This window comes from Pristis pectinata, chromosome 8 (assembly GCF_009764475.1).
Source record: "Pristis pectinata isolate sPriPec2 chromosome 8, sPriPec2.1.pri, whole genome shotgun sequence".
Classification (NCBI taxonomy): domain Eukaryota; kingdom Metazoa; phylum Chordata; class Chondrichthyes; order Rhinopristiformes; family Pristidae; genus Pristis; species Pristis pectinata.
Genome location: NC_067412.1, coordinates 12,202,893 through 12,222,010, shown reverse-complemented (window position 1 = coordinate 12,222,010; position 19,118 = coordinate 12,202,893). Strand labels below are relative to the sequence as shown.

Genomic DNA, 19,118 nt, shown 5'->3' with positions numbered 1-19,118 from the left:
AGTGAGTGGACAGCGTCCGCGTCAATCACGCCGGGTTGACAGCCCTCGGGTTTTGATGCCGGAACAGCTCGCTCTGAGGTGGCAGAGCGCGCGCGCACACACACGCACACGCCGCCGACCGCAGGGTGCGCGCGCGTGCGCACACACACACCGCCGACTGCAGCGCGCGCGCACACAGTACGTTGGCACGTACGTGACCGCAGGGGTGCGCGCGCACGCACACGGTGGCGGGCGTTGCGCGGAGAAACGAGCAAGATGGAGGAGGCGGAAGGTAAACCTTGTGTGGAGCGGGAGTGTGAGGTGCCCCCGGGGGGCCAGGGTGAGACCGGGGGTCGCTGCCCCGAAAAGGAAGGCTCGCCACTGTTAACCATAGTCGCCGGCAGACTTTTGGCGGGCCCGCGGTCCTGGTTGTGGTTGGGAGTTTTAAGGCCCATGTGCCCGAATGGATTGACCGGCACGATGATCATTTCCATTATGTCATTGTAGTTGCTGCCTGGTTTTGTATGTGAACGTGTGTCATGTGCAGATAACGAGAGCTCATTGTCTTAAATTGAAACTCAGAGAGGCATTGGTTGATGTGAAAAGATCTCACAGAGGCAACGAAAAGGGATAATACTTTAGTGCTTCAAACTTCAGCGATGAGAGTCAATACCACCCCTCACCTGCTTGTACAGAATACACCTGAACGTAACATTGGGCGTACATCAAGCTAAGCGAAACTAGAAACGAATGTTCTACTTTGGAACTGTGCCCAGTCATGCCCAAAATTGTGCCCAGTTGTGGAACTGGGTGTAATTTAGTCCAATATTTGCAAAGCACAATTTACCTTGTTGTGACCTTGCTCCTTATTGCACTGCACTTTCTCTGTAGCTGTGACACTTTACTCTGTACTGTTATTGTTTTTACCTGTACTACCTCAATGCACTTTGTACTAACCCAATGTAACTGCACTGTGTACGATCGGTATGCAGGACAAGTTTTTCACTGTACCTCGGTACAAGTGACAATAGTAAACCAATACCAATACTTTTTCCTTGCCCCCTCTAATTTCAGCTCCTGTTCCTTTTCTGACTGCTCCAAACAGGCTCACTTCATCTTTCAAGGTTAATAACATTTCTTCTCCTGGGCGTTCTGAAGGCTTAACTTAGTAACTTAAGGGGTATCTCATTTTCTTTTTAATGGCAGTTGCTGTGGTGTTTTGTAAGCCATACTTTTGTTCTGGGAAGTCACCAGGAAAATTGAATGCATGGGGGATTCAGCTCAAATATTCAGAGAGGATACTTCAATTGGATGGGTTGAAGAGCCTTGTTGTAACATCCTAATGAAGGGTCTTTGACCTGAAACTTTAATTAGTTTCTCTTTCCAGAGATGCTGCTTGACTGGTTGAGTTCTTCAGCACTTTTGTTTTTGTTTCAGATTCAAGCATCTGCAGTTTTCTTTGTTTTTGCTGTGACATTACCTGTTCATACATGACACAATATTAGCAAAGTGGGTGGCAGGTTAGCAGATTTTACTGATAAAAAACCTGCAATAGAGGTCTGTTGGCAAGCTGAACAGTGTAAGCTATTTCTGTTTATCAGTTAAAGAAAGTTTGCAGGCCATTTTGGCTACCTGCCTGGATTATCATCTCAGTGACAAGAGGGACAGTTTTATATGCTTACTATTACCATATGATCTCTTGATTCTTCATCCTTGGGCAGATCAATTGCAAGTTAGATGTTGTTATATTTACAACACTGGTTGGATTGGGCCAGGTGGGGGAAAAAAGAATTGTATGTCCTTTGTCTCAGGTCAGGTTTGGATTGGCACTGTTCAGATTGGGTTGCTTTATACTCTAGAAGAATTCTAATGCTCACAATATCACAGCAAATTTGGCCCACTAACTTCTCTTCGGGCTTGAAGTATTTGTTTTTTCCCCTCTCCTATCCTGTCTATTTCTGATGTAGGGTGTTTTCACCTGTATCATTTTAAATCTTAAATAAGTGTACACATGAGAATGGTACATAGAACATAGAACAATTACAGCACAATTCAGGCCCTTCGGCCCACAAAACTGTGCTGAACATGTCCCTACCCTAGAAATTACTAGGCTTACCCATAGCCCTCTATTTTACTCAGTTTGTTTTTTTTTGCAGATGCTGATATATCTGGCATATGCTCCCAGCATTTTCTACTTTTATTGCTTCAGATCTAGGAAGGTCCACTGAATTGTACTGATCCTTGGGGCAAATAGCACTTCAGCTACCTCTGCTGCCCTAGCTTAGGAAATTGGCTAGATCTCCTTTCTGAGTTTTGAATGCTGTCAAGTCACTCTTGCTGAAATGACGCTTTTGTGAATCAAGAATAAGTGTAGGGGTCAGATGAAAAGCTTGCTGAAGCTGATTGAATTCAGCTGGGATAGCAAATATCATTTGGGTTCCACAAGGATATCATTGACCAATCAGCATTCAGCAACTTCAGGAAAATCTAAAGTGGTCAAGAAAGGATAATTTGATTGTAATTTTCTTTTACCATTTAAGGGTGCACTATCTTTATTTTAAAATGTAGTTTAATTAATAATATTATTTGGCAAGGAAGGAAACCAAAAATTACTTTGATACTAAAATTAACTCATGGAAACAATGTATTGGGAGTAATCATTGGAGTTTTAATTAACTGTACTATTTGTAATCAAAAGAGGTTTGCCAAATGCCTTAAGGCAATGTTGAGCATTGTATTAGATATTTCTGTGAATTCAGAGCCTCGGATTATAAATTCTATTCCTTACTTCTTCATTTACATTAATGATGTTACCAATAAAAGTTTTGCTATGGTAGTTGCTATAATATGTTCTGTTTCTGAAAATTCTCAGCTGAACATCAATCCAACAAAGTTAAAACATTAGGTTCTGCACAAAATATTTAAATGGATTTATTAGGATATAAACCTGTACAAGTTCTCATCAGGAGAGGGAGATTCCTTATTTAAGTATTGCATTGTATATACTTCCAGTGTAATAGTCGTGAAATATGCATGGGGCTAAATGTTTCTAAACCACCAGAATTACTGTGCACACATTTATCCTGCAAACTAGATTGAGTCTTGACCTGCTTCTTTATTTAATCAAGTACTTTACTCTTTCACAAAGATAACTTGGCATCTGTTGATCATATTCTGCTGGTTCTATCTGGCAAAGGAGGAGTAGGAAAAAGCACCATAACAACAGAGTTAGCACTGGCACTGAGGAATGCAGGGAAAAAGGTAAGGAGGAAAAAAAGCAATGTAATGAATACTCTACTAAAAACTCAGCAGTGCTGGCCAGGCATAAACATATGTCTGTGAAAATTGAAAAAATGGCAGATGCTGGAAATCTGAAACAGAGAAAATGCTGGAAACACTTAGCAGGTCAGGGAGCATCTGTGGAAAGAGAAACTGTTAATGCTTTAGTTCAAAGACCCTTCCCCAGAACTGGGAAAGAGAGAAAACAAGTCAATTTTAAATTGCAGAGAGAGTGGAGGAGGGATGGATTGGATAAAGGGCATTTTTGATGGTGTGAAGCCAAGGCTTCCTTGGGATAAGTTGTTGAAGTTATCGGGATGATATGTTAATTAGACCATTTAGAGAAAGAGAACACAAGTAAGGGAACTGAAAAGTTGCTAAAAGAGGGCAGTTAGAGGGAACACCAGAACAAAACATAAAAGCTGTGAATTGCAGAGCTGGAGGAAATGCCCAGCAGATCATGGCATGCTTGTGGAGAGAAAAAAAACTGAGCCAATAGTACACTCCACTTCCTTACCTTTCAGTCCACCAGCTTCTGCGTTCAACAGATTATCCTTTGGATTTCCTGCTTCCTTCAACGAGATTCCACCATGCAAAACAACTTCCCCTCGCCTTTCAGCATTTAAGGGAACAGTCCCTTTGAGACTCTCTTGTCTGCTTTTCCAGCACCACCAATTGTTCCCCTTCTCATGGCACTTTCCTATGTGACACCTGACCTTTTATACCTTCCCAACATCTAGTGACCCAAATAGCCCTGGGTGAAGCAGTGATTCACTTGCACTTCTTCCAATGTAGTTTACTGAATTTCATTTAAAGGTAACGGAAATTGTGGAGTACATACATTGAATGTAGAGGTTGATGTGAAAAGATAATAAATGGGATGTAATATTGATTCAGATTTTCTCCCTTCATCTCCCTGACCGGACCTGATGGGTATTTATTACAATCCTGCATTTTCAGCTTTTATGTTCATTTGTTTGTGTTCCCTCTCTCTAACTGCCCTTGTTACCCTACCAGCTAGATCATGTTGTCAACAGTTGATCCCATAGCATTCCTGGCATTACCCTATCAGAGATATTCCCTTTATCCTATCCCCATCCTCTCCGCAACTTAAATCTTAACATATTTTCTTTTCTCAGTTCTTAGGAATGATCATTGACCTGAAACGTTAACTTTGTTTCTCTTTTCACTGATGGTGCCTGACCTGCTGAGTGTTTTCAGCATTCTCTTTTTATTTCTAATCGTATGTTTATTTGTGTGCTTTCTTTTTTAAAAAAAAATCCACCCTTTATGTGACATTTCATGATGAGCCTGTTAAGGAGAAAGCACAATAGCAGAAAAGCAAAAGGTCATGCAAAGCCTGCATATAATAATAAAAGAAACAAACCCAATCATTGAAACGCCTTTGCACTGTCCACTGTAAAAGCCAGGATCTCCTGGTGGCCAGCCACTTCTATTCCACATCCCACTCCCATACTGACATGTCTATCCACAGCCGCCTCTACTGCCAGGTTGAGGCCAGATGCAGGTTGGAGGGGCAACACCTCATATTCCGCCTTGGTAGTCTCCAACCTGACGGCCTCAATGTCGATTTCTCTAACTTCCGCTAACGACCCCCCTTTTCCCTTATTCCTGTGACCCCCCCCCCTCCTCCTCTGTCCCCTCCCCCCCCTCCTCTTTCCCCTCCCCCCCCCCTCCTCTTTCCCCTCCCCCCCTCCTCCTCTTTCCCCTCCCCCCCTCCTCCTCTTTCCCCTCCCCCCTCCTCCTCTTTCCCCTCCCCCCCTCCTCCTCTTTCCCCTCCCCCCCTCCTCCTCTTTCCCCTCCCCCCCTCCTCCTCTTTCCCCTCCCCCCCTCCTCCTCTTTCCCCTCCCCCCCTCCTCCTCTTTCCCCTCCCCCCCTCCTCCTCTTTCCCCTCCCCCCCTCCTCCTCTTTCCCCTCCCCCCCTCCTCCTCTTTCCCCTCCCCCCCTCCTCCTCTTTCCCCTCCCCCCCTCCTCCTCTTTCCCCTCCCCCCCTCCTCCTCTTTCCCCTCCCCCCCTCCTCCTCTTTCCCCTCCCCCCTCCTCCTCGACCCCCCCCCCCCCTCCACCTCTTTCCCCTCCCCCCCTCCTCCTCTTTCCCCTCCCCCCCCACCTCCTCTTTCCCCTCCCCCCCCTCCTCCTCTTTCCCCTCCCCCCTCCTCCTCTTTCCCCTCCCCCCCTCCTCCTCTTTCCCCTCCCCCCCTCCTCCTCTTTCCCCTCCCCCCCTCCTCCTCTTTCCCCTCCCCCCCTCCTCCTCTTTCCCCTCCCCCCCTCCTCCTCTTTCCCCTCCCCCCCTCCTCCTCTTTCCCCTCCCCCCCTCCTCCTCTTTCCCCTCCCCCCCTCCTCCTCTTTCCCCTCCCCCCCTCCTCCTCTTTCCCCTCCCCCCCTCCTCCTCTTTCCCCTCCCCCCCTCCTCCTCTTTCCCCTCCCCCCCTCCTCCTCTTTCCCCTCCCCCCCTCCTCCTCTTTCCCCTCCCCCCCTCCTCCTCTCTTTCCCCTCCCCCCCTCCTCCTCTCTTTCCCCTCCCCCCCTCCTCCTCTTTCCCCTCCCCCCCCTCCTCCTCTTTCCCCTCCCCCCCCCTCATGACCTGCCCATCTATTCCTCTCTACTGTCCTCTCCTACCGGATTCCTCTTTTTTTTAAGCCCTTTGCCTCTTCTACCTATCATTTCTCAGCCTCTTACATCACTCCCTTTCAATACCCCCTCCCCCTCCCACTAACCTTCTCCCTCTCACGTGGATTCACCTCTCACCTGCCAGCCTGTGCTCCTCCCCCTCTCAACTGCTGATTCCAGAGCGATCAACTTCCAGCTCATTTTCTTGCTTTTTCCAAAATGTATCTGATGATAGATTTCTCTTGTGTAAAAGTGATTCAGGCATACAAAACAAAGAGCAAAATAGACCTTGTGTTTTAAATAGAATATTTAGGTGCATTTCCACTCAAATTCAATCACCATGAACCAACACAACTGAGCTAACTTTTAGAATATAGTTATTTTAATTTTGTTTCCTTGCATTTAAAGAATACTTGTTGATACTTCTTAAGAATCGTGAACTAGAATAGTGTTTTTAATAGAGTTGGAAGTTGTTTTAATCCCAATTTAAAGATTAGCATTTCTGTAGGAGAGTCTAATCTTCCATCTGTGAGTAACCTGATATTTAAAAAAAACCCGAATAGCTTCATAAAAAAGTTTTTCTAGTTTAATTGATGTGCAGTGATCATTTTTTTCTAGTAAGTTAAATCATTTGACCAGTAATTCAAAGGTCTAACATGTTATCTTTTTAACAATAAAAGCTATCTTTCAAGAACCTCTGCTGAATCTCATGATGTTAGTGGAATTCAGAAGTATATTTAGGGAGAAACAGTTCCTATTGGCAGATGGTTAAGAACAGAGGTCATAGAGTTAAAGTTTAGGGCAAAAGATAAGGTGGATGTGAGGAAAACATTTTTACTCTGAAAGTAGTAAGATTGATGGAAACAGAATGAAGGGAATAAGATTGTTCTACTAAGATTCAGTATTTTCTTGATGGGCTGAATGGTCTGTGCCTTAAAAATTCTATTTTATTCAACTTTTGAATATATTCTGTAGAATTTATATTAATAGATATTTGGAAGTTAAGAGAATTGGGGAATGTCGGCATATGTGGGAATGTTAAGTTGAGGTAGAAGATCAACCACTATTTTATTGAGTGGTGAAATGTGCTCAAATAGTCTGAATGGTCCACTCCTGCTCTTTTTTTCTTTATTCCATATCCAATTTGGCAGGCAGCTGGTTCACCAAACTTTCTTTGCAATGCGCTTGAACAATCTGCCAGGGCATATGCAAGAGTGCTGAACATCCCATGACCAATATAATTGAAACAAGGAATTCACTGTTGGGAATTTGGTCATTTAAGGCAACTTTGTTCCAGGATTCCACAGTGCATCTGGGTAATTTGCTAACATGAAATTCTTCCAGATGACTGATGCCAAGTCATTTATATTTATTTTGGCTGATCAGATATAATTATTTTTGTCAAGTTTGCTTCAGAGAGTGAAAGTAGAGCATAACTAAGAAAAAGATACTGGTTTAAAACATTTAAAGAAAAATAGAATGAAATGTAAAAAGATTGATGACACTGGAATCCGTTCATTTTTATTATAAGTATTATGCAATTCATTTTTTTTCTTTCACTTGCTGTGTGTGTTAAAAACATGCCATGTTTCAATAAAGCTCTGTGAAGGTTGAGGGGAAGGAGCTGGGGGAGAGCTTCTCTCTATTTTTGTGATAATTCTGAGCCCGATCTGAATCGGTAACAATCTTTCACTGTTGTCTCTGAAACCTTGCAAACCTTTATATGATCTTTTGTATATAATGTATTCAAATGATAAAAGCCTGTATTCATTCGTGATTGAAATCTCTAGTCTAATTAATCTGTGCTGCCAAACTCAATTGTTCATTTAACTTTTGTTGATTTTGTTTTATTTTAGGTTGGAATTCTGGACATTGATCTATGTGGTCCCAGCATCCCTCGGATGCTGAATGTTCTCAATAGTGCTGTGCACCAATGTGACGCTGGTTGGGTACCAGTTTATGTAGACAACAATAAAACAATATGCTTGATGTCAATAGGCTTTCTTTTGGAGAGTCCAGATGACGCAGTGATATGGAGAGGGCCAAAGAAAACAGGTGATGTTATATTACTTCACAGCACAAAACGACCTTCCTCTGTGGCCCAATAATCACTGATTATTTAGAAGTGATTTATTACTGGCTAGAACTTTCCTTCAGCAGGTTGGTGACCTGTTCAATCAGTGTACAGTGCTATTAATTTTGATGAGAAATTGACTTTTGGTCATGCCATGTAGTGATATTAGGAAATGATTGGAATAAAATTCAAGCAAGGGATGCTTGCTACAGTGGCTTCCTTGAAGCTCGAAAGGTTTCTCTTTAAATTGACATTTCCATTTCAGCAAAGTTGGCTGATTTTATAAAAAAAAGTTCAGTCAGTTGCACTTCAAACGTAGCATTTGAGCATCCAGTCTGTATTAATAAATAAAGAATTCATTCATAATGTTTTAGTTTTCTGACTGAGAGCCAAAAGTTTACAAATGTTTGCCAGCCCACAAATTTTGTTCAAGAGCCCTTTGTAGATCTTGTGTTATGCACAGACAGAAATGTATTGTCCAAGTTTAATGCAGCTGGAACTTGGCAACAGGATACATTGTGAACAGCTTGCTGTTATGGTCTTGTTAGAACATTGCTTCATCTTGTAATCTATTTTGAGAAATGGAGAGAAGAGCCAATCATTGCACTGAAATTCTGCAGGTTCTTTATTGATCTCATTGATATAATGTGTGTGGCACAGTGGTGCTGCAGGTAGTGTGTGACTGTCTCACATCTCCTGTGACCTGGGTTTAATTCTGACTTCTAGCACTGACTATGTGGAATTTGCATGTTTTCTCTGATTTCAGAGCAGCCGGGGGGAAACTCATGGTTAATTGGTCCCTGTAAATTGTTCCTTATGTACGTGCGTAGTAGGAGGATTGGAAGATGTTAATGGGCATGTGTAAGAGTTGGTTACAGGGAAATAAGTCAGGAATGGGATTGATTGGATTACTCTGAGAGCTGGCATAGACCCTGTGGGCAAATGGTCCCTGATTATATAAGGAAATGTGAAATATGAGTGGAAGACTAGTAAAACGATGCAGTTGTTGCAAACAGCATACTTCTTTGTCTTGCAAGTTAAGAGTAGAACCCCCATACAGTTTCCAGTTACTTGCTTCCATGCATTCCCTGTTTATTTACAAGAGGGGATAATTGCACTTGAATATAGGTTTACAATGGCTGTTTCCTTTATCAATGTGGGCAAAGAAAAGTATAGATAACAGCTTGGAAATGTCAAATATAGAAAGTTAACCAATAAAACCTAGACAGAGCTCTGTTTGCAGGGTCCTGCCAACCATGTACAAAAAAAGAACCAACTGGTTCACCAAACTTGACCTGATATTCAAGGTGTTGATAGCACTGTGACTGGACAATTCTGGCTCCTTCAGTAGCCATGTACTTGCCTGGAGAGACAAAAATCACCCCACTTAACCTCATTTCACCTTGAGGATACACTTGGCCTTGAATGCCAGCATGCTGTATATGTGAAAAAACACTTGAGCTGGAATTTTATTTCTTAGCAGAAAACTTGGCCCCAAACAATTGGTTTGCTCTATGTAAAAAAAAACTAGTCCCTTTAAAGGACAGATAACAGTTTAGTCCTATAAAAAGACCAGAAATTATGTTTTTTTCTAGAATTGTATCAAGTAGCCCTCATGAAATTGATATTGGGACGGTCAGATGACCAATTCTACAGACTAATGTTGGATAGAACGTGAAACTCAAATTGAACTGTGAGGCTTTAAATGTCCTCTAAATTTATAAAATAACTACATGTGTTTGCTCCATTTAGCTCTTATCAAGCAATTTCTTTCTGATGTGGCATGGGGAGAGCTTGACTATCTCATTGTAGACACTCCTCCTGGAACCTCTGATGAACATATCTCGGTGGTGGAGGCCCTTCGCCAGCATAAACCTGATGGAGCTCTGTTGGTCACAACACCTCAGGTGCATTTTCTAAGGAATTTAAACGTTCTGTTTTAGGTGTTTTTCCTCATTAAGCCAGGATAATTAAGGCTGATAGTTAAAAATAGTGTAGAATAATTGTTACCTGCATTAGGTATTTGCATTCTTAACTCTAGAGATAGAGCTGTATTCTGTCTTTGTGAAATATACACTCTGTCCCAAAGAGAGCCATTGTATTGCCTAGGAATGGGCAGGAAAATGGAAATGATCAGCTTTAATCTTATTAAATAGCCCAGCAGGCTTGATGAGCCATATAACCTATTCTATTTCGTGTGGAAAATTTAGAAAGCATGTTTGGAGACACGAGATTCTGCAGATGCTGGAATCTGGAGCAACACACACAAAATGCTGGAGGAACTCAGCAGGTCAGCCAGCACTTTTTTTTTTGCTGCCTGATCTGCTGAGTTCCTCCAGCATTTCGTGTGTGTTGAAAACATGTTTGGGTTATGTTTCCTGAGGGAAAAACTTTGCTGTTCCCCATGAACTGTAGATGGTAATGTGGTCTGTAATGAATGCAGACTCTGCCCTCATCTGGAGCCTTTGTGGGACAGTTTGTAGGGAAATTCTGATTAAATTGTTAAGCGGTGGTTTGTTCATTCATTCATCAATTTAATAAGAACAAGGCAAAATGATAGAGCTCGCACAGATGATTTTTTTTTGTTGGATACAAGTTTTTTGTTTTCTACAATCTACATATGGCTGTTTCAAAATAATTTAAGATTTTTTTCTCAGAATTTGTATTCAACACCAGTGTCTGATACCTTCATTTAATTTAGCTGCAAGTTTCCACAGTGGTCAGAAATGAAGCAGGGTCTAATCTTCTCCTGCCCAGCAGTTGTATACTTCTCTCAAACTCTGATAGTTTACTTGCATACAATGGCTGGGTATCTGTCATTTCCTGTGTAGATTCAACTGGGGAATCTATCTCTGGTGGGAAATATATATGGTAGCATAGGGATCCTTGGCCAAAAACAGTTAAAGAAAATACTTGGTAGCTTTCTTCCCAGTGAATTTGTTGTCAATATTGCAGTCTATTATCTGCATAGATAATGGTAAGGATACTGCTTGTTTAAAACTTAAATGCCTCTCCTATTCTCGACAATAGTGGATGTCAGCCTTGTGCCTGAGCATATTGTGACCCATTATTGGTGATGGACTAACTCCAGGTATCTCAACAGATTGCCTGTATTTCTTGCCTACTTGTGAATTGATGGATTAAAGAGCTGTTATTGTGGCCAGAATTTCAAGCCAGAATAATGTTTGGGAACTAAGATATTTGTGTTCTGCCCCAAAATCTACTTTGCCTAATAGGCTCCTGATACACCAACAACTTGTGAGTCCCAATTTACCCTTCCACTTTTGTGAGAGAAACATGCTAATGAAACATTTTTCTAGTTTGAAGTTAAATTTTTGGTTCAGAAAGATCCTTACTCCTGGAATTTTCCCATAAGTTTTGCTTTTCTCTATTTCATGCAATGAAACCTGTAATGTATACTGAAGTGATATAATGTAAGTGGTGTTTAATCTTTATTAGTGATTGTGATGTTAAGGAAGTTGGGACTTTTTTGGGTATTGCTGTAAAGATGCATTTTTGTTAAATGGGATTCACCATGGTGTTCAGCATGATCCTAGTCCTAGATTTTGTTGAACTGCCCTCTAGTGTCATCAATGGTCACTGCAACAATTCCACTGAGCTGATGTTATTTCTTCCTGTTTAAATCAAAAGTATTATTAGATTAACTACCTTTCATTTCATAAATCAGTTCCACTCCTGTCTGGTAGTGTAATTCAGCCAATTGAAAGCAAGCATTCATTTTCTGCTTTTCTTTTCTCTCCAGTAACTTTAATTTTTGTAGAAAGTGAAGTTATTCTACCAACTATTGAGAGATTCATTCCTCTCAGTTTCCTCTCCATAAGACATGGTTTGGAGCATCATTCAATTATGACTGATCTCCCTCATTTAAAACTGTGCTCTTGACGTTGAGGTCAGGCCTCCCAATTCAACTTTATTTCTATTCTTAATTTTAATGAACTCAGAATTGGTGCTACTAAATGCACCTTAAAGATGAGTCTATATTTTTCTTTGTCTTAGAACTAATGCACAAGGTATTAAATGGATGAATCTTTATTTCATACCTCTGTGCCCTTTTGTAGCTAACTTTCTCCATATTTCACTAAATCTAACCAGTGTTCTCAGGAATTTCCTCTCTGCTTCAAATAAGCTGCATTAGACTCCTCTTAATATGTTACACTGCAGTTCCATTCTGTAGTTCATTTCTTCACTGAATCTCAAAACAATGAAACCCCTGTCCCCTCTTAATAAAAACTGGAAACTTCCAAATGTAAAGATTGGTGCCAAATAATCATTACCTGTTAAAACACTTCCAGCTCATTTGGTCGAGGAAAAAAAATCTGTTCATCCTGAATTGTGATTCAGTGAACACTGATGAATCCATTCATATATGATCCTTGATAATATTGACCAAAAAGGATATTTTATGTGAAAGCAACTATGTATTACCTAAATACTTTGTGGGATGCAGTTTTTAAATGTTTCTGTTTTAATAACAGGCAGTATCAATTGGAGATGTAAGAAGAGAACTGACGTTCTGCAAGAAAACTGGGTTACCTGTCATGGGAATAATTGAAAACATGAGTGGCTTTGTCTGCCCAAACTGTTCAGTGAGTACGATATCAGAAGTTTTATTGAAGTGTGGGTTTATTAAACTGCAGTGGACATGTTTTATGAAGTTGTATATTGAGTAATGATGATGCCCTGAATTTTGCAAACAGCAGCTAGAAACAAAAAAAAGCTGCCCACAGATATTTAATAACTTCTGCATTGTGGACTTCTCTTTACTGATGTTCGTTACTGCCAGGCATTGCTTTATAGGGATCTTTGATACCCTGCAGCAGTCCTGTCATTAAACTGTTTGAACAACCAATTGCGTTGTAAGAATTCTCTCAGACAGAAAGAAAGTATAATTGTTTTACCACTGTAATATTTTAAACATTTTACAGAGTACAAAGCAAAGATTGGAACATAGCAAGGTTAAAGTGGAAGCTTAAATATCGTTTTTTGTGAAAAAAATTAAAATTTATTACATTCTAATATGTTCATGAAGGAATTATAATCCATATATGTAATTTGATTTAAGGGCCAGAGTTTTCTGCTTGGTAATTACGGCCTAGAACAACATTTTAAAAACTCAGTTAAAGCTCATGTAACAAATTATTATGGCCTGAAGATGCCTTGCATCAAGAATAGTTTGTGAAGCAAGAATATGAAGCAAACCAGAAAGTTTCCTCCACTTAATTGATTTTGTTCAAATGCTTTAGGGAAAGAAGCAATCAATATTGAGTCATCTTCCGGATTTTCTTGTCATGAAAATACCAAAATTTCTGTTAATTTCACGATGCAGGGATGGCACATGCTGATGATTTCATCATTGTTTAATGGCTCATAAAGGGATATTGTTCAGCTACTTCAGGTTCTTGACTTAAAGTAAATGATTACTTTTCAGGAATGCACTAATGTATTTTCCAGAGGAGGTGGAGAAGCACTTGCTGAACAGTCTGGGGTTCCATTTCTAGGTGAGCATCTGAATGTGAACTTTGTGGTCATAAATCACTTGTCAGTTTTGGAATTTGATTAATCTCAGACAATTATCTTTTTTTCCAAATATGATCCATTTAGATAATTTTACAATTAATGCATGACAGAATTTCTGTCGATTCAAGGAACAGCATTGAGAATGATACATTTTGTAATTGATGAGTACTTCTGTCTTTTATATTTCTTTTGGCCCATTCAGTCTTTGCTGGCTCTCAGAGGAATGCAACCAGTCCGACTTCACCCACTTATTTCCCTGTAACCTATTTTCTTGTACGTATCCAGCAATTGAACGCCTGCTGCCCAAACGTGGGTGCAGGGAGAATGTGCAAACTCCACACAGACTCAGAACCTGTGGTCAGGATCGAACCATGGTCACTGGAGCTCTGCGTCTTGTTGTGGTTGTGTAGTTAGTTTAATTATTGTTTAATAGTCTTAACTTTTAACCAGATTTTTATGCAAGATGTGTCCCTTGGGTTCACAGCATGCTTTTTAGTGAATGATTGAAACTTCATTTGCAAGATCACAAATAAAGAAATTCAATGGATCTAAGTAAAATCAAGGCTGGAAATTTCCCCATATCTTTGAAGGTTTCAAGCATTACTGCATATTTGAATATCCATTCTGATTGTTGATTGCTTTTTTGATACGTCAAAGGTTTTAATATTGGTCCTAAAAAATAAGGGGCATAGAATGTGAGAGCAGGAGGTTATGGTATAAAACTATCTGCGTCATTGGTTTGGCCACATCCTGCGTGCAGTTCTGGTCACCACACCATTAGCAAGGACATGATTACACTGGAGAGGTGTAGAGGTGATTCACCAGGATGTTACCTGTGACGGAGCATTTCAGGTATTCAGAGAGAATGGATTGGCTGGGTTTGTTTTCCTTGGCATAGAAGAGGCTGAGGGGTGAGTTGATGTATATAAAACTATGAGGGGCAGGGATGGGGAGGTAGTAAGAAATGTTTTCCCAAAGCAGAAGTGTTTCAGACCAGAAGGCAAAGGTTTAAGGTAAGGGGTAGGAGGTTTAGAGGGAATCTGAGGAAGAATTTTTTTCACCCAAAGTGTGGTTGGAATCTGCAGTGTACTGCTTGGTGGGTGGTGAAGGTAAAGACTCCCGAACCATTTAAGAAGCATCTAGATTGAGTCACCAAGGTATGGAAGGTTGTGGGCATTGGTACAGCTGTAGAGCTGCTGTACTCACAGCAGCCCCACCGACCTGTGTTCAATCCTGACCTCCGCTGCTATGTGCAGTTTGCACATTTTCTCTATGCTTGAGTTTCCCCTGCGTAGCCCAGTTTCCTTCCACATCCCAAAGCCATGGGTGGTATGTTGATTGACCGCTGTAAAAGTGAGTGGTAGAATCTGGATCTAGTTGATGGAAACCTGGGGTGAATAGGCTACGGGGAAAATTAGTGGGAGAATGGGATTGCTCTGTGAGCCGGCTTTGGACTCGATGGGCCGAAATGGCCTCCTGTATCGAAAGGAGATATTTAAAACCTCGGAAATACTAGAAAATTGGGATTGGTGTACTTGTGTACTTCATGGTTGATGTAGATAGGGTGGGACAAGGGCCTATTGCTGTGCTGTAGAAATCCTGTAAATTGACTCTTTAAATTTGCCACCCTATATTCACTTGTCCTGTATTTATACTTTTAGCAATGCTGGAGATGCTTTTTATTTAGTTCCATTTATCATTCTCCAAAATTGGGGATCAGCTTTATCACTTTAAAAAAAAAATTATCACCCTAAATGCTATGCTTGAATTTCAGTTTTACAGAAGTGGTTTTAGTAGTCAGCGACTCTGACTAGAGTACTGTACAGCTTTAGCATGCCTCATTGTCTCATTATTAGGATGCAGCTCTTTACAGTTGGGCCAGAAGTGAAGACAGTGGAAACTCTAAGACGATGATGATGAAAAAATTGTCAGCATTTTGTAGCTCTATGCTGACAACATTTCTCTGCTATTAATAATCCTGTTTCTCTTTCATCTTCTCTTTTGGGCAAATGCTTTTAAAACGTCGGTCAATTATTTTCTTATAAGTACTGTCTTTCACTTTGTTGCATTTGATTCATTCATTTATCTAATTCCTTCTATAGATCTGCCTCACTGAAGGGATCCCTCTTATGCAATACATTTCCAGATCTAAGCTGGAGATTCCTCTTTGTTGCACCATGTATTCCACTCACATAAATGGGGCTACAGACCTTAATGTTGTCTATTCTGCAATATGTTCATGACTGGGAGTTCATTGGAAGCTCCATGTTGCCAATTTTTGTTGCTGTTGATATATCTGAGTTCAGTATCCCATGGTGTTGCTTTTCCTTTCTTACTCTATAGAAGTTTGAGCCAGAGTAGGACTGAGATTGACAAATAGAGACATGAGAGAAATTGCAGGGAAATGCAAAGCACTTAACGCAAATAGACATTTAAAAGAAAATTAATCTCGGGAAGTAAGCTCACGAGGGCGAAGAGACAGTTCAGATTTCTGTGAGCATCTCTTGGGATGATCACTGATCTTCCATACCCTGTTTATTAATTACAAACATTCCCCTTTTGTATATCTCTACACCAAATTATGTGGTTCTTCAGACAGTTTTCATTTTGACATCCCTGTCCGGTGAAGTGAAATGAAAAGCTGGGCAATTTAGTGATGCTCCTGTTTGATATTTATGTGAACTAATTTCTTTTAATGTGCTCTACTAAAAAAGCAATACTCTAACTTTAATCTTAAAAATATAATTGGGTATGAGCTCCTAATATGCTTGGCTGCATTTTTTTTCTCTGCCTTTTTTTATGGAAAGGGGAATTTCAGACAAACCCAAGTTCAAACCTATTGATTTTAAGACAGACACAAGAGACTGCAGATGCTGGAATCTGGAACAACAAACAATCTGCTGGAGGAACTCAGCAGGTCAAGCTCGAAAGGAAATGCCCCCCACCCCCCACAGGTTCTGCTCGACCCACTGAGTTCCTCCAGCAGATTGTTTTTTGCTCTATTAATTTTGTCTAATTTTGAAGCCAATGGGTTTTTGCCTCTTCTCATTTGCAGCAGCAATGTCCATGGTCACTATAGATAGAGTCACACAGCATGGAAACAGGCCCTTTGGCCCAACTTGTCCATGCCGACTGTGTTGCCCAGCGAGCTAGTCCCATCTGCCCACATTTGGCCTATGGCCCTCTAAACCTTTCCTATCTATGTACTTATCTAGATGACTTTTAATTGTTGCTAATGTGCCCTCAATCACTATTTATGGCAACTCTTTCCAAATACACACCACCCTTTGCGTGAAGGAACTACCCCTGATGTCCCTTTTAAACATCCTGCCTCTGATCTTAAACCTATACCCTCTTGTTTTTAGCATCCCTCCCTGGGAAAAAGGCTCGTGCTTTCACCCTATCTTTGCCCCTCATGATCTTATATACCTCTATCAGGTCACCCCTCAATCTCCTACATTCCAGGGAATAAAGTCCTAGTCTAAGTAACCTCTCCTTGTAACTCAGGCCCTCAAGTCCAGGCAACGTCCTGGTAAATCTTTTCTGTACTCTTTCTAGTTTAATAACTTCCCAACTCCTATACTCAATGCTCTGACTGATGAAGGCCAGCATGCCAAACGCCGCTTTCACCACCTGTGAAGCTGCTTTCAGTGAACTATGCACTTGTACTCCTAGGTCCCTCTGTTCCATAACACTCCCCAGGGCCCTATCATTCACTGTATAAGCCCTACCCTGGTTTGATCTCCCAAAATGCAATACCTCCCATTTATCTGGATTGAAAGCCATTTGCCAGTCCTCAGCCCACATACCTAGCTGATCAAGATCCCCCTGTAATTCTTCATAACCTTCTACACTGTCTACAACACCAGCTATTTTAGTGTCATCTGCAAACTTACTAACCACGCCTTATACATTCACATCCAAATCATTTACATAAATTACAAACAACAAAGGTCCCAGCTCCGACCCTTGTGGCACACCACTAGACACAGGCCTCCAGTCTGAGAAAGAACCTTGACCATCACACTCTGTTTCCTACCACTCAACCAATTATGAATCCAGTCCGTTATCTCCCCCGGATCCCATCTGATCTAACCTTCCAGACTAGCCTGCCATGAGGGACCTTGTCAAAGGCCTCGCTAAAGTCTATGTAGCCCTACTCTATTGGTGACTTCCTTGAAGGACTCCAAGAGACTTGTCAGACATGACTTCCCACACATAAAGCCATGCTGACTGTCCCAAATCAGACCCTGTCTCTCCAAATGTTGGCAGATCCTGTCCCTCAGAATCCCCTCAAGCAATTTACCCCCACTACTGATATCAGACTCACTGGCCTGTAGTTTTTGTTAACTTTTGTTAACTTTTGTTGCTTTTGTTAACTTTTTTAAGCAATGGTAGCACATTAGCCACTCTCTGGTCCTCTGGAACCACGCCTATGGCCAGAGGTGAAGCAAAAATCTCTGCAATGGCCTCCGCAATTTATTCTCTACCTTCCCATAGATCTGAAAAAGCACTAGGTCAGGTCCTGGAGATTTATTCACCTTAATACACTTTAAGGCCACCAATATCTCCCTCCTGCTAATTCATATGTGGTCCAAGGCATCACACTCATTTCCTGTATTTCCTTAGCTTCCATTATTTTCACAGTAAAAACTAAAAATATCTGTTACCATTGATTTAGTTAAGGCTTTGTTTAATGATAGAATTAGTTTGGTAAGTAAGTGATACTTTTTGCTTTTGGAGCATCATTGTATATCTTTTTTTCCTCAGGATGTGTTCCTCTAGATCCTCAACTGGCGCATAGTCTGGAAGAAGGTAGAGATTTCATCCAAGCCTTTCCAAAGAGTGCAACCTTCGATGCCATTAATAAAATAGTGGAGAAGATTTTAAACAATGTTAGTGAATTCTCTGGACATAACACATGACCATAGAAACAGTAATAGGTTATTTAGGCTCTTGAGTCTGTTACCCCATTAAGTGTAATCATGGCTGACCTGTGAGCTAACTCCTTTGTCTAATAGCTCTTGATAACTATAATGTACCAAAATCTATCAATCCTGTATTTAAAATTCATAATTGACCAGGCAGCAGTTGGCATTTATGAAGGAGGGCTATGCACTTCTGTAATACTTTGAGTGGAAAAGTGTATCCTAACACTCAATTGGGCTGCCTCTAATTTTTAGATGATGTCCCAACTCTTAAGTTACTGGAAATAGTTTTTCTGTCCCCAGTGTCAATTACTCTCTAATACCTTGAAAACCTTGATCAAATTTTCTCATAATCCTTAATTTCCTGGGAATACAATCCTACTTCAGTTAAAAGAAATTAAGAGCAGAAGATTGTTCTTCATATATTTGTATTGGACAGCAGGAATGGGGGATTGGGGAACAGAAGCATTTGGATTCCCACTCCTGGAATGTAGTAACATGATAATCAATATTTATTCCAGAAATGGAAATATGTTTTATAAATATGGAACAATAATACCTTTGTTTTGCATACTGAAATGTGTAATGACAAATAAATGCTTTGTACCCAGTTAATTTTGTGAATATGTTTGAAGATCTGTAACTTGATGCACTTTGTAGTAAAGAATATCTGCAATGGCAGACATCGTGTT

At 40.9% G+C, this 19,118-nt stretch overlaps 1 protein-coding gene across 1 annotated transcript; it reads left to right on the top strand.

The window, feature by feature from the left end:
• The first annotated feature begins 216 nt into the window (after positions 1–216).
• nubp2 (nucleotide binding protein 2 (MinD homolog, E. coli)) lies at positions 217–19,106 on the top strand. The gene is made up of 7 exons (XM_052021638.1): positions 217–271; positions 3,128–3,240; positions 7,743–7,941; positions 9,713–9,867; positions 12,457–12,567; positions 13,410–13,479; positions 18,269–19,106. Exons 1-7 carry the CDS (start codon positions 256–258, stop codon positions 18,421–18,423), a joined length of 819 nt encoding a protein of 272 aa, XP_051877598.1. The 5' UTR covers positions 217–255; the 3' UTR covers positions 18,424–19,106.
• Positions 19,107–19,118: the final 12 nt, after the last annotated feature.

Coding starts and splice junctions, on each gene's coding strand:
- nubp2 (XM_052021638.1), top strand. Junction 3,241..7,742: donor TGAGGAATGCAGGGAAAAAG/GTAAGGAGGAAA, acceptor GTTTTATTTTAG/GTTGGAATTCTGGACATTGA. Junction 9,868..12,456: donor TGTTGGTCACAACACCTCAG/GTGCATTTTCTA, acceptor TTTTAATAACAG/GCAGTATCAATTGGAGATGT.